The following is a 13,565-nucleotide window of genomic DNA, read 5'->3' as shown; positions in this document are numbered from 1 at the left end:
GAGGGGAGCCTCATGAAGAAGGCGGGGTGGAGTGGATCCTTGCCATTCTTTCAGCCCCGGACAACCCTCCATGAGACCAAGAGGCTGGGGTGAGCTGCGGGGCTGGGGCTTGACTTTCAGCTGGTTCCTAACTCTTCCTCTTTTGATTTTAGGTCACAGCAGTTGGATGCTGTCCCCCTGTCCTCTATTCCACGAGCACCCCCCCAGCCCCCAGTGTAGCCAATGTAGATTGTGGAGGAGGGAGACACAGAGAGCCCTGGGGGAGGTTCCCCCAGCCCAGAGCTCCCAACCCACTCCAAACGAAACCCCCTGCCCCAGGGTCTGTGAGTGTCTGGGAACATCTCAGGGACCTTCACTCATCCCACATCTCCCCTACTCCAAGCCAGGGGGTCCCCAGCCCCTGGCATCATGACCTCACTGTGTGCACGGGGAGCCAGTGTGAACGCAGCTTAACCCTGTGCCTCCACTAATCCCCTCTCTTCTCCTTTCAGCGGTCGGATTCATTATAAGGATATGTACAGTTTATTGCGCGTAATATCTCCCCCTCTCGGCTTAGGCAAGAAATGTCCTCATAGGGTTGCTTGCAAGGTTTGATTTCCACTAAAACCTGCTAGCATCCATGGAATGAGTGTGGCTTGGGGTTCTTCAATATATATATTTCATATATATATATATATATATATATAATCTTAAAAACAGAGCCATCTCTCTCTTTTTGCACTAAACTAGAAAACTTAGCCAACAGAATGCAGTCACATAGACTTGATGAAGCATGGAACATATACCTCTCCGTTCCCTTCAGCCATTTCTGCTTGCTCTTAGCTGAAGCTGCCCATCCCGGGGTCTCAACGGCACCCCAAATCAGACACATCTGGGGGGATTGTAACTTTGCATTGACCCCCACACACCATTTCCTCCACTCTCCCCTCCTCCACCCTTCACCTCCCAAAGCCCCCAGCCCTCCTTCCACTGCCCCGGCCCCTCTTCCCCATCTAGGCCCCCTCAGAGACCAGCCTCAGCCAAACCAGAGAACTTGACCCAGTTTTTTAAATGACACCCAACCAAAGCATTGCTTCCAAGTGAGAAGCCCCCACTTCCGTCCACATTCCACCAGAACCATAGCTCAGAGTCAAAAGTGAATCTGACTTTTCTCTTTTCTCTCTCTCTCTCCCTGCTCGTAAGCAGTGAAATAATCTTTTTTTAATTACCTCTTCCATTTTTTTCCTCCTCTTTTCCATTTATTTGAAATACCTATTTTATCGTTCTCTGCATCTTTCTCTCTCTATTTTTTCGGCTCGTGTGATTTTTTTTGTTTTGGTTTTTTGGTTTTTTTTTTTTGGTTGTTTTTTTTTTCCTTCCTTTTCTTCCCCTCCCTCCACCCACCCTTCCTTTGGTTCTCCGTTCCCACCCCCGTTTTTTGTTTTCGGTGCTGCCAGGGGCCGCATGCCTTACCCGGACATGTATCAGATGCTGAGACACATGTCTCCGCCCCTGGGTCTGGGGAAGAAGTGTCCGGCCAGAGTGGCTTACAAGGTAGTCTAACCCTTGCCGACCACCAATGTCCGGGCACTGGGGATTTTTCAGTGCTGACCAGGAACAACCAGCCGAGTCTCTTTTTCCAGCGTTACTGTTCTTTTTTTTCTTTTTCTTTTTTCCTTTTTTTCCCCTTTCCTCCTTGAGTAAATGGATCATGACCATACCTTGATTCTAAGCAGTATACTGTGTCCGTCCTTTCTGATCAGTGTGTCTTGGTGTTTTGAGACTCTATTATGGCCGACACGCCGGGGGGAGGGTGAGGGGAGCCCCCAGGTCCCCTCGCACCTGGTCCCCCAGGAACCAAATTGGACACAAACACCCTTTGGGAGGTGGGGGTCGCCAATGAGCCCAGAGCGGCCCCCATGCCCAGACCTGGGCAGGTGCCTTGCAGGGAGGGGCTTGGACCCCATCTTTTGTATCTTGAGCCCCCAGGTCTCACGGCCCCCCACACACACCTGAAGCTGATCTCTGACCTAGGGCCTTGGGGGATCCAAGACTTCCCGGGGAGCACCCAGAGCCTCTCCTCCCCTCCCTCCCCCCTGGAGTTGCTTCCCCAGTCTTCCTGTCCCTAAGCCACCCATCTCCCTCCAAGACACCCCAACGTGCCCCTCCATTGTTCCAGAGTGGGCAGGCGGGCCGCAGCTGGACCCCTGGACCGTGGCACCCTGACGCAGGCCATGCACGCTGCCTTGGCGGGGGCCTGGGGCGGGCAGGCACCGTGGCCGACCGGGGGGGTGGTGCATGCTGGCTGAAGGAGCCGCCAGGCGGCTGGGCCGGGCCACCCCTCTAGACCCAGTCCCGGAATCTCCCTTGGCACCCAAGGACAGATGCTCTGTTCCCCCTAACTCATCCACTAGAAGTTCAGAGATGACCTTTATAGTCAGCCCCTCCAAAACAAAAGAAATGGTCCCATCATTCCATTCACCCATCCACCTTGGCCTACTCTGTCTAAGAGAGACCTCCCTCCCCTCTGTCCATCCCATTTCTTCCTGCCTCGTGTAAACACCTCCCCACAACCTCATTCCTCCTCCTCCTCCTCCCCCCTCCATGAACTCCTTCTTCCCAGGAGAGACCAGGAGATGGCCCCACCAGCCTTACCGTGTACCTGTCGCTTCTCTAGTTTTCTTTTGTCCTTCTCTTGGTCTCTCCTTGACTGAGTGTGGGTGCGTGTGTGAGCGTGTGCAAGAGAGAGGGAGAGAGCGCCCTTCCCTTCCTGGTCTCTGTGCAGGGCCGCCACGGGTCCATACGGCACCTTTGTGCACATTTGAAATGAACATCCTTTTCACAGAACACTGTGTCTGTGGGAAAACGATTGGAATCCACCAATGTGGGGAGAGCAAGACACTTTTCCACTATCAGCTGGGAAGTTGTCATTTAAATACACAAATCCATGATTTCTAAGATGGGGAGCCGTTTGTGCAGTGCACAGCCTGCACAGCTGTGCACGGTGGCCCAGTGTGTATGTGTCTCTCTGTCTACCATCTCCCTCCCCACCCTGCCTCAACCCATCTCTTGTGTTCGGCTCTGAGTTTGCCATCCCCTTCGCCATCTCCAACTCTGTGTTTCCTGCTGACCTGTGTCCGAATCCTCTGGTGAACATCAATCTCCGTCTCCGTGCCACCTCATCCTGGGCTGGTGCACACTAGCCCAGCATCCTCTCCCACGCCACCAAGCATGGGGGACAGAGCCCCTGCCTGGGATACAGGGAATCTTTTCTTCCCTGGGCCATGGGAACAACTCCCTCACCCCTTCCCCCTGCCACTGCACAAAGAGCCAAGATCCGGAAATGCCCCTGAGATACACTTCCACGGAGCTATGAATGAGTCTCGAGATTCTGTCTGCATGCACCCCTGTCCGCTGTTCTGTGTGTCATGGCCTCGCTGCATGTGCTGCGCGAGGGGCCCGCCCCATCAGCAGGGGGAGTCGCCTGCCTGCCGCTTCTCGGAGGAATGATGTGGTCTGTGCCCATCTGGTCTGGTCTGGGCCGAGCCAGGGTTTGGGGGTGGAGAGCCAGCGGCCTCCCCAGCGGCTGTGGCAATGGACCCCTCTGCCTGGCTGCTGCATGTCTGCTGCGATCTGGCTTGTGCTTTTCTTCTGTGGGGTCCGAATGGAACGGAGCTGTCCAGAAGAACTCTGGGGCAGGGCAAGGATGTGGGCCAACCCTGGAGACGCCAGCCCTAGGGTCCAGGAGGCGGGCGAGGAAGGGGCAGGGGCTCCGCAGCATAGGAGAGCCCCCAGCGCCCTCCCTGAGGGAGCCACCGAGGGCAATCAGGAAATGGAACACCGGGACAGGTAACCTGAGGGTGGGGGGCACCCTAGCCGCTGCCTTCAGAGTTCTTCCTGGGGCTCCCTGGGTAGGGTGGGTCTGGCTTACGGGATCGGGGAGGGGTGCCTGGGAATGACTACCCTTGCCTTTGGTTTTCTGTAGAGGCTCCTGCGGATGGATCTGCCTGTTGCCGATGACAACACCGTCCACTTCAATTCTACCCTCATGGCTCTGATCCGCACAGCCCTGGATATCAAGATCGCCAAGGGTAAGGGCAGGAACAGGAGCAGAGAGGTGGGGCAGGGTGGATGGAGCCAGGGCCTCGGAGGGCTCACCCCTTCACCTGCTCAGCAGATATTGAGAGCTTCCCTCCTGTGTGCCGGACACCGCTCTAAGCATGGAGGATGCATGTTGCACTTCCAGCGGGGGGAGGCCTCCCCAACGAGGTTGTGGAGGAGTCACGTGGATACCTGGGGAGAAAGCGCTCCAGACAGAGGGACCGGCGGGTGCAGAGCCCCTCCCCCCACCTGGGGCTGGGTTGAACTGACTTGCGCTCTGCCCATGGGGGCGCCAAGAAGCCTCCAGAGCAGAGGAGGCACCTACTCCCTCTAACCACAGTGGGGAGAAGGTAGGGAGAAGTGGAGAGAAGCTAGGAGGAGGCCTGACATAACTCATGTGAACACAGGATGGCGGCTCGGAAGGAGGGGATATGGAATATTCAGATTCTGGATATTTCCTGGGAGTCAAGAGGACCAGATGCTGATGCATGGAATGTGGGGTGTGAGGGAAAGAGGCAACAAGGCCACCCCCAGGGGTTGGGGCCCCAGTGCGTGAAGGATGGAGCTGCCGTGCCCTGAGACAGAAGAGATGGCAGGGGCAGGTTTGGGGCAAAGGGAGGGCAGGAGGTGACACATGAAGATGGTGGCTAGGCAGGGGGCTCTCCAACTTACACTTCTGGTAGAGGCCCCCCGAGAAGGTTCTAAAGGAAGCGAGGGGATGAGTCTTCCTGGCTGGGTTGAAGAGGTAGAGTCAGCAGGCGTCAGATGCTGGCAGATTTTAAGCCAGGAGACTGGACGAGCTCTCCAAGGGGATGAGTGGATCGAGAGACCCCCGAAGACTGAGCTTGGGGCCACCCCAGCATTAAAGGTGGCCAGGGAGGTGGGTGGAGACCAAGGCAACTCAGGCTCCTAAAAGGCGTCTCCAGTGTGTCAGGTGCTGCCCCAGCAACCAAGGAAGATGAGGACCAAGAGTGACTGGCAGATCTTGTGCCAGGTCACCACTGGTCACTTTGACCAGGGCAGCTCTGGTGGAGGGGTCATGGCCTTCCTGCCTGGAGTGGGGTTCTGAGGCCTGGCGGTAGACTGGATGTGACTTGGCAGCTGATGGGACAGCAGGGCAAAGAGAGCAGCACATGGGTCACCAGAGAGAAGGAAGTTGGGAGAGTAGCTGGTGGAGGGCTGTGTCCATCGTCCAGCAGAGGGTTGGGAATCAGGGGCTGAAGAGAGAGGCCAGGACTCCACCCAGCTGAAGCCCCTGGGAGGTTATGAGGAAGGAAGACTGCACTTTAGGGACACATGTTCTTTCCAGGGTCCTGGGGAGAAGAGGGGGAGAAGGAGCCCAAACTGGAAGTTGCTCGGAGTGGGGACATTCAGGGAAGGAGACCAGCAGCTTCCAGTGGGACAGTGCCCAGTGAAGGGGCGGAACACATTGAGGACAGACATTATTAGAGTCAGGAAACATGCAGATGAAGGTAGAGAGAGCAGGAGGTGCCCCCAAATAGAGTGAGAAAGAACCAGGAGTGAGGCCGAGACTCAGGGGACAGCATAAGTGCCACTTGTCTGGCACACAGTGTAAGTTTCTTTCTCGTGCAGCAAGTCAGAGGCAAGTGGTCCAGACTTGCCAAGCATCTCGGTGCACATGACCAGTGGGGGCCCAGGTTCTGTCTGTGTTGTGGCACTGCCTGCCCCAGACTGTTTGCTCATCAGCATGGTTGAAGCTGGTGGAGGTTCCAAACCAGGGAGGTGAGGAAGCAGAAGTGTGGGCAGAAGCTTTCTTGTAATCACGTGGGGAAGTGGACTCACCTTGCCCACCTACCTTCCCTGTCCTCAACTGTAAACCTTGGCAGAAGACTTCACCCTCTCTGAGCCTCAGCGCATGTATTAGCTAGCTATGCCATGTAACAAATGACCACAATTTAACAGCTTAAAACACACCTACTTATTAGCTCACAGTTATGTAGGTCAGAAGTCCAGGTGGACTCAACTGGGCTCTCCGTTCTGGGTCTCACAAGGCCAAAATCAAGGTGGCAAGGCCACCTTCTCTAGAGCTTCTGTAGAAGCTCTGAGGAAAAATTTACTCCAAAGCCTCATTTAGATGTTAGCAGAATTCAGTTCCTTGTGGCTGTAGGACTGAGGTCCCTGTTTCATTTCTGGCTTTTAGCCAGAGGTTGCACTTAGCTCCCAGGGATGCATCTAATTCTTTATGTGCTCCAAATCGCTCTAACTTCTTCTGCTGCCAAGAAAATGGTCTGCTTTTAGAGGGATCACCTGATTAGGTCAGACCCACGCAGATCAGCTTACAGTCAGCTGACTTGGGACTTTAATTACATTTGCAGAGTCCTTTCATAGCAGTCCCTAGACTAGCATTTGATTTAATTTTTTTTTTTTTTTTTTTGGCTGCTTGGATTTCTGGCTTTTAGCCAGAGGTTGCACTTAGCTCCCAGGGATGCATCTAATTCTTTATGTGCTCCAAATCGCTCTAACTTCTTCTGCTGCCAAGAAAATGGTCTGCTTTTAGAGGGATCACCTGATTAGGTCAGACCCACGCAGATCAGCTTACAGTCAGCTGACTTGGGACTTTAATTACATTTGCAGAGTCCTTTCATAGCAGTCCCTAGACTAGCATTTGATTTAATTTTTTTTTTTTTTTTTTTGGCTGCGTTGGGTCTTCGTTGCTGCCTGTGGGCTTTCTCTAGTTGCAGCGAGTGGGGGCTACTCTTCATTGCAGTGCGTGGGCTTCTCATTGTGGCGGCTTCTCCTGTTGCGGAGCATGGGCTCTAGGCACACGGGCTTCAGTGGTTGCAGCACACGGGCTCAGTAGTTGCAGCACGCAGGCTTCAGTAGTTGCAGCACGTGGGCTCAGTAGTTTTGGCACGCAGGTTCTAGGGCATGCGAGCTTCAGTAGTCGTAGCACGCAGGCTCAGTAGTTGTGGCTTAGTTGCTGCATGGCATGTGGGATCTTCCCGGACCAGGGATTGAACCAGTGTCCCCTGCATTGGCAGGCGGATTCTTAACCACTGCACCACCAGGGAAGTCCCAAGCATTTGACTGAATAACCAGAATTTTGCTGGGAAAGAAGGAGCAACTTTAGATTTCTGCCTGCCACAGTTCTGTAAAATGGGTCTAACAGTGCACCTACTCTTGGTACATAATGCCTTTGTATCCCAGCTGCTGTTTCCCTCTGGGGAACTGTGTTCGGGGGTCTGAATATAACCCAAGACTTGGGCTCAGTGATTCGCTAGGAGGACTCAGAACTGTTTTACTAACAGTTATGGTTTATTACAGCAAAAGGATACAGATTAAAATCTGCAAAGGAAACAGGCACATGAAGCAGGGTCCGGGAGAGACCAAGCAAGAGGGAGCTTCCACTCCCTTCCAGTGGAGTCACATGCACACTGCTTACTTCTCCCAGCAGTGATGTGTGACAACACGTATGCAGTATTGCCAGCCACCCAAGCCCACCTGAACTTTGGTGTCTAGCGTGTTTATTGGTCGTGTAAGCCTGGCTGACCTTAGTTGCTCAGCCTCCAGCCCCTCTATAGGTCACACTGATACCACGTGGCTCAAGGCCCCCACCATAAATCACATTGCTAGGATAAACTATCTGGCCTGGCCCAAGGCCCCACAGTAAACAAAAACACTCTTATCAGGCAGGACACTCTAAGGACTTAGACATTATCTTCCAGGAGCTGGTCAAGAACCAGTCATTCCTTTGGAATATACAGGGTTTGGACAACCCAGGCCTGCTGAGTTGTCTTTTACAGCACAGAACCCCTTCTGTGGGACTTCCCTGGTGGCGCAGTGGTTAAGAATCCGCCTGCCAATGCAGGGGACACGGGTTCGAGCCCTGGTCGGGGAAGATCCCACATGCCGCGGAGCCACTAAGCCCGTGCGCCACAACTACTGAGCCTGCGCTCTAGAGCCCGTGCTCCACAACAAGAGAAGCCATCGCAATGAGAAGCCCATGCACCACAACAAAGAACAGCCCCCGCTCACCACAACTAGAGAAAGCCTGCGCACAGCAACGAAGACCCAACATGGCCAAAAATAAAATAAATATATATATTTTAAAAAAGAACCCCTTCTGTGGGACTTTAGCAAGTCCAGCGTTTAGGACACTCACCAGATTCCCCACGTGAGGATTTCCAGGACTCCGGGGATGTGCCTGCCACTTGGCTGTCATTGTCACTCATACCCCAGACCCTACTCAGCTCCCAGAGGGTCATGCCCCCAGCATCTCTGAGCCGGGGACCCCTCCCCATCCTGTCCCCTCCCAAAGTTCCATGGGGCACAGCTCTGGAGTCAAGGAAGTTCAACCGAGAGCTTGGGGACAACAGTTCTAACAATGATGACAATCACAGCCATTTCAACAGAATCACGTCTCAGGCCAGCTGAAAGTACAACACACTTTTTTTCAACACTGAATTTGCTTCTAAACACACTGAGTTCCTTTCCAGCAGGCAGTGGGTAACGTGGGGGAGTGGATTAACCTCAGTGATTCTTCAGATTCTTCAGAAATTGTGAGGCCCATCTTAGCGGGCCTCTCACTGCTGTGGCCTCTCCCGCTGCGGAGCACAGGCTCCGGACGCGCAGGCTCAGCGGCCATGGCTCACGGGCCCAGCCGCTCCGCGGCGTGTGGGATCCTCCCGGACCGGGGCACGAACCCGCGTCCCCTGCATCGGCAGGCGGACTCTCAACCACTGCGCCACCAGGGAAGCCCTATCAGTTTTTAATATAGCAGTGTGTCTATGTCAATGGGGCTGGGGATTTTGGCTTTTGATGTGTTAACTGGGTTTACTTTCATTCAGGCAGGTGGCTGGCTCTGCCCTCATCACCTTCTGGTTGGGGTGGGGAACAGGAGGGCAGTGGGGGATGAAGGGACACAGCCCAAGCCCCCTGGGGGAGGTTTCAGGGATCCAGACACAACGTCTAGAAGAAAAAGAAACATGAAGACAGAGGATTTTTTCCCAGACAAGAATGGGATTCTTCTGGCAGGAGAGAACAGAGGGGTGAGTGGGAAGGAGAGACAGAGAAGAGGAAGGACAGACACAGAAGGGACACAGAGAGGTAAGCAGAGGGGACCTGCCCTCCTTCTCTCCCAGCTAAGATGGGCCTCACAATTTCTGAAGAATCTGAAGAATCACTGAGGTTAATCCACTCCCCCACGTTACCCACTGCCTGCTGGAAAGGAACTCAGTGTGTTTAGAAGCAAATTCAGTGTTGAAAAAAAGTGTGTTGTACTTTCAGCTGGCCTGAGACGTGATTCTGTTGAAATGGCTGTGATTGTCATCATTGTTAGAACTGTTGTCCCCAAGCTCTCGGTTGAACTTCCTTGACTCCAGAGCTGTGCCCCATGGAACTTTGGGAGGGGACAGGATGGGGAGGGGTCCCCGGCTCAGAGATGCTGGGGGCATGACCCTCTGGGAGCTGAGTAGGGTCTGGGGTATGAGTGACAATGACAGCCAAGTGGCAGGCACATCCCCGGAGTCCTGGAAATCCTCACGTGGGGAATCTGGTGAGTGTCCTAAACGCTGGACTTGCTAAAGTCCCACAGAAGGGGTTCTTTTTTAAAATATATATATTTATTTTATTTTTGGCCATGTTGGGTCTTCGTTGCTGCCTGTGGGCTTTCTCTAGTTGCAGCGAGTGGGGGCTACTCTTCATTGCAGTGCGTGGGCTTCTCATTGTGGCGGCTTCTCCTGTTGCGGAGCATGGGCTCTAGGCACACGGGCTTCAGTGGTTGCAGCACACGGGCTCAGTAGTTGCAGCACGCAGGCTTCAGTAGTTGCAGCACGTGGGCTCAGTAGTTTTGGCACGCAGGTTCTAGGGCATGCGAGCTTCAGTAGTCGTAGCACGCAGGCTCAGTAGTTGTGGCTTAGTTGCTGCATGGCATGTGGGATCTTCCCGGACCAGGGATTGAACCAGTGTCCCCTGCATTGGCAGGCGGATTCTTAACCACTGCACCACCAGGGAAGTCCCAAGCATTTGACTGAATAACCAGAATTTTGCTGGGAAAGAAGGAGCAACTTTAGATTTCTGCCTGCCACAGTTCTGTAAAATGGGTCTAACAGTGCACCTACTCTTGGTACATAATGCCTTTGTATCCCAGCTGCTGTTTCCCTCTGGGGAACTGTGTTCGGGGGTCTGAATATAACCCAAGACTTGGGCTCAGTGATTCGCTAGGAGGACTCAGAACTGTTTTACTAACAGTTATGGTTTATTACAGCAAAAGGATACAGATTAAAATCTGCAAAGGAAACAGGCACATGAAGCAGGGTCCGGGAGAGACCAAGCAAGAGGGAGCTTCCACTCCCTTCCAGTGGAGTCACATGCACACTGCTTACTTCTCCCAGCAGTGATGTGTGACAACACGTATGCAGTATTGCCAGCCACCCAAGCCCACCTGAACTTTGGTGTCTAGCGTGTTTATTGGTCGTGTAAGCCTGGCTGACCTTAGTTGCTCAGCCTCCAGCCCCTCTATAGGTCACACTGATACCACGTGGCTCAAGGCCCCCACCATAAATCACATTGCTAGGATAAACTATCTGGCCTGGCCCAAGGCCCCACAGTAAACAAAAACACTCTTATCAGGCAGGACACTCTAAGGACTTAGACATTATCTTCCAGGAGCTGGTCAAGAACCAGTCATTCCTTTGGAATATACAGGGTTTGGACAACCCAGGCCTGCTGAGTTGTCTTTTACAGCACAGAACCCCTTCTGTGGGACTTCCCTGGTGGCGCAGTGGTTAAGAATCCGCCTGCCAATGCAGGGGACACGGGTTCGAGCCCTGGTCGGGGAAGATCCCACATGCCGCGGAGCCACTAAGCCCGTGCGCCACAACTACTGAGCCTGCGCTCTAGAGCCCGTGCTCCACAACAAGAGAAGCCATCGCAATGAGAAGCCCATGCACCACAACAAAGAACAGCCCCCGCTCACCACAACTAGAGAAAGCCTGCGCACAGCAACGAAGACCCAACATGGCCAAAAATAAAATAAATATATATATTTTAAAAAAGAACCCCTTCTGTGGGACTTTAGCAAGTCCAGCGTTTAGGACACTCACCAGATTCCCCACGTGAGGATTTCCAGGACTCCGGGGATGTGCCTGCCACTTGGCTGTCATTGTCACTCATACCCCAGACCCTACTCAGCTCCCAGAGGGTCATGCCCCCAGCATCTCTGAGCCGGGGACCCCTCCCCATCCTGTCCCCTCCCAAAGTTCCATGGGGCACAGCTCTGGAGTCAAGGAAGTTCAACCGAGAGCTTGGGGACAACAGTTCTAACAATGATGACAATCACAGCCATTTCAACAGAATCACGTCTCAGGCCAGCTGAAAGTACAACACACTTTTTTTCAACACTGAATTTGCTTCTAAACACACTGAGTTCCTTTCCAGCAGGCAGTGGGTAACGTGGGGGAGTGGATTAACCTCAGTGATTCTTCAGATTCTTCAGAAATTGTGAGGCCCATCTTAGCTGGGAGAGAAGGAGGGCAGGTCCCCTCTGCTTACCTCTCTGTGTCCCTTCTGTGTCTGTCCTTCCTCTTCTCTGTCTCTCCTTCCCACTCACCCCTCTGTTCTCTCCTGCCAGAAGAATCCCATTCTTGTCTGGGAAAAAATCCTCTGTCTTCATGTTTCTTTTTCTTCTAGACGTTGTGTCTGGATCCCTGAAACCTCCCCCAGGGGGCTTGGGCTGTGTCCCTTCATCCCCCACTGCCCTCCTGTTCCCCACCCCAACCAGAAGGTGATGAGGGCAGAGCCAGCCACCTGCCTGAATGAAAGTAAACCCAGTTAACACATCAAAAGCCAAAATCCCCAGCCCCATTGACATAGACACACTGCTATATTAAAAACTGATAGGGCTTCCCTGGTGGCGCAGTGGTTGAGAGTCCGCCTGCCGATGCAGGGGACGCGGGTTCGTGCCCCGGTCCGGGAGGATCCCACACGCCGCGGAGCGGCTGGGCCCGTGAGCCATGGCCGCTGAGCCTGCGCGTCCGGAGCCTGTGCTCCGCAGCGGGAGAGGCCACAGCAGTGAGAGGCCCGCGTGCCGCAAAAAAAAATAAATAAATAAAAAATAAAAATAAAAAAAAATTGATAACCAACAATATAGCACAGGGAACTCTGCTTAATATTCTGTAATAACCTAAATGGAAAAAGAACTTGAAAAAGAATAGATACGTGTATATGTATAACTGAATCACTTTGCTGTACATCTGAAACTAACACAACATTGTTAATCAGCTACTCCAGGGAATTCTCTGTTGGTCCAGTGGTTAAGACTTGGCGCTCTCACTGCCAGGGCCCCAGGGTTTGATCCCTGCTTGGGGAACTAAGATCCCGCAAGCCACTCGGCGCGGACAAAAAAAAAAAAATACTACAATATAAAATAAAAGTTTTTTTAAAAATCCCCAGCCTCAAGCTAACATTCTGGCTTCTGCTGAGAGCCTGCAGGGAGAGCTTTATAAACACTGTGCCGCCTGCGTGCTAACAGCCGTGGACAGCAGTGGAGGGTTGTGTGGAGAAGAGACGAGGCCTCAGCCAGCCAGTAGCAGAATCTCCACAGCTGTCCAGCATTCCCTGAGTCCGGGCCAGCCTGGACTCTCCTTCAGGACTCCACGTGGCTGACCAGCCAAAAGGCCACTGTCTCGTCCTTTAATACCCACAAAGACCAGGCTCTGTCTGCAGTTGGGTTCTGCAATGGCCTGGAAAGTTCTGGGGTGGCCTGGTGGGAGCTGAAGGGCTTTGACCTGCCTGCATTATCAGCTCATTGAATGAGAACATCCACTGGGCACCTGCTGTGTGCCTGGCCCTGTCCTTGTCACGTGGGATGTGGCAGTGAAAGACAGACGAACCTCTGGCCCTTGTGGGGCTGTGGGGAAAGAGGCAACAAATAAACAGGCAACGATAAATAAGTAGATACGTAACGTCTTCAAAAGCGAGACGTGTTATGGAAAAGAAAGAGCAGGGTCAGAGGTTGTGGATCCAGGTCAGGGGTTAAACCCTAAGTCAGGGGTTCTCAGCCAGGTGTAATTCTGCCCCCAGAGGACATTGGCAATGTCTGGAGACAGTTTGGGTTGTCGCAACTGGGAGAGGGCTGGTGCTCACGGTATCTGGTGTGTAGGGGCCAGGGATGCTGCTTGAATGTCTCAGAGTGCACGGAACAGACCCTGCAACAGAGAACGTTCACCAGAGGTGTGCGGAGTGATGTGGGAGAGGGGAGGACCCTTCGGGCGATAAACTCTGGGACACAACTGGTTTGTGGGGGACTGATGCCTGAGTACCAGGGAGCCCTCTGTCCCTGGGAACCCCGATGTTAATTCTGTACCTAGAGGAGGAGTAAACCTGAGATGCGGCCTTGAGCAGATCTCATGACCCCAGGGGAGAGCCACCTTGAAATCCCCTAAGGATTTTCCCTTTATTTAAATGTGAACGACAATCCTGAATGCAAGATTTCCCGGTGAATTAAAGCAGAAAGAGTCTAAGGT

General features: G+C 53.3%; 1 protein-coding gene across 1 annotated transcript in view; it reads left to right on the top strand.

Annotated features, from left to right (window-relative positions):
- Positions 1-13,565, top strand: part of CACNA1A (calcium voltage-gated channel subunit alpha1 A) — a 268,865-nt gene that overhangs the window by 245,013 nt on the left and 10,287 nt on the right. The window contains exons 36-37 of the mRNA XM_055091367.1: positions 1,437-1,533; positions 3,965-4,070. Of these exons, the coding sequence (XP_054947342.1) occupies positions 1,437-1,533; positions 3,965-4,070 (203 nt within the window). The remainder of the gene's footprint in view (positions 1-1,436; positions 1,534-3,964; positions 4,071-13,565) is intronic.

Source organism: Physeter macrocephalus, chromosome 2 (genome assembly GCF_002837175.3).
Source record: "Physeter macrocephalus isolate SW-GA chromosome 2, ASM283717v5, whole genome shotgun sequence".
Lineage (NCBI taxonomy): Eukaryota > Metazoa > Chordata > Mammalia > Artiodactyla > Physeteridae > Physeter > Physeter macrocephalus.
This window is presented reverse-complemented; position numbering and strand designations above follow the sequence as displayed.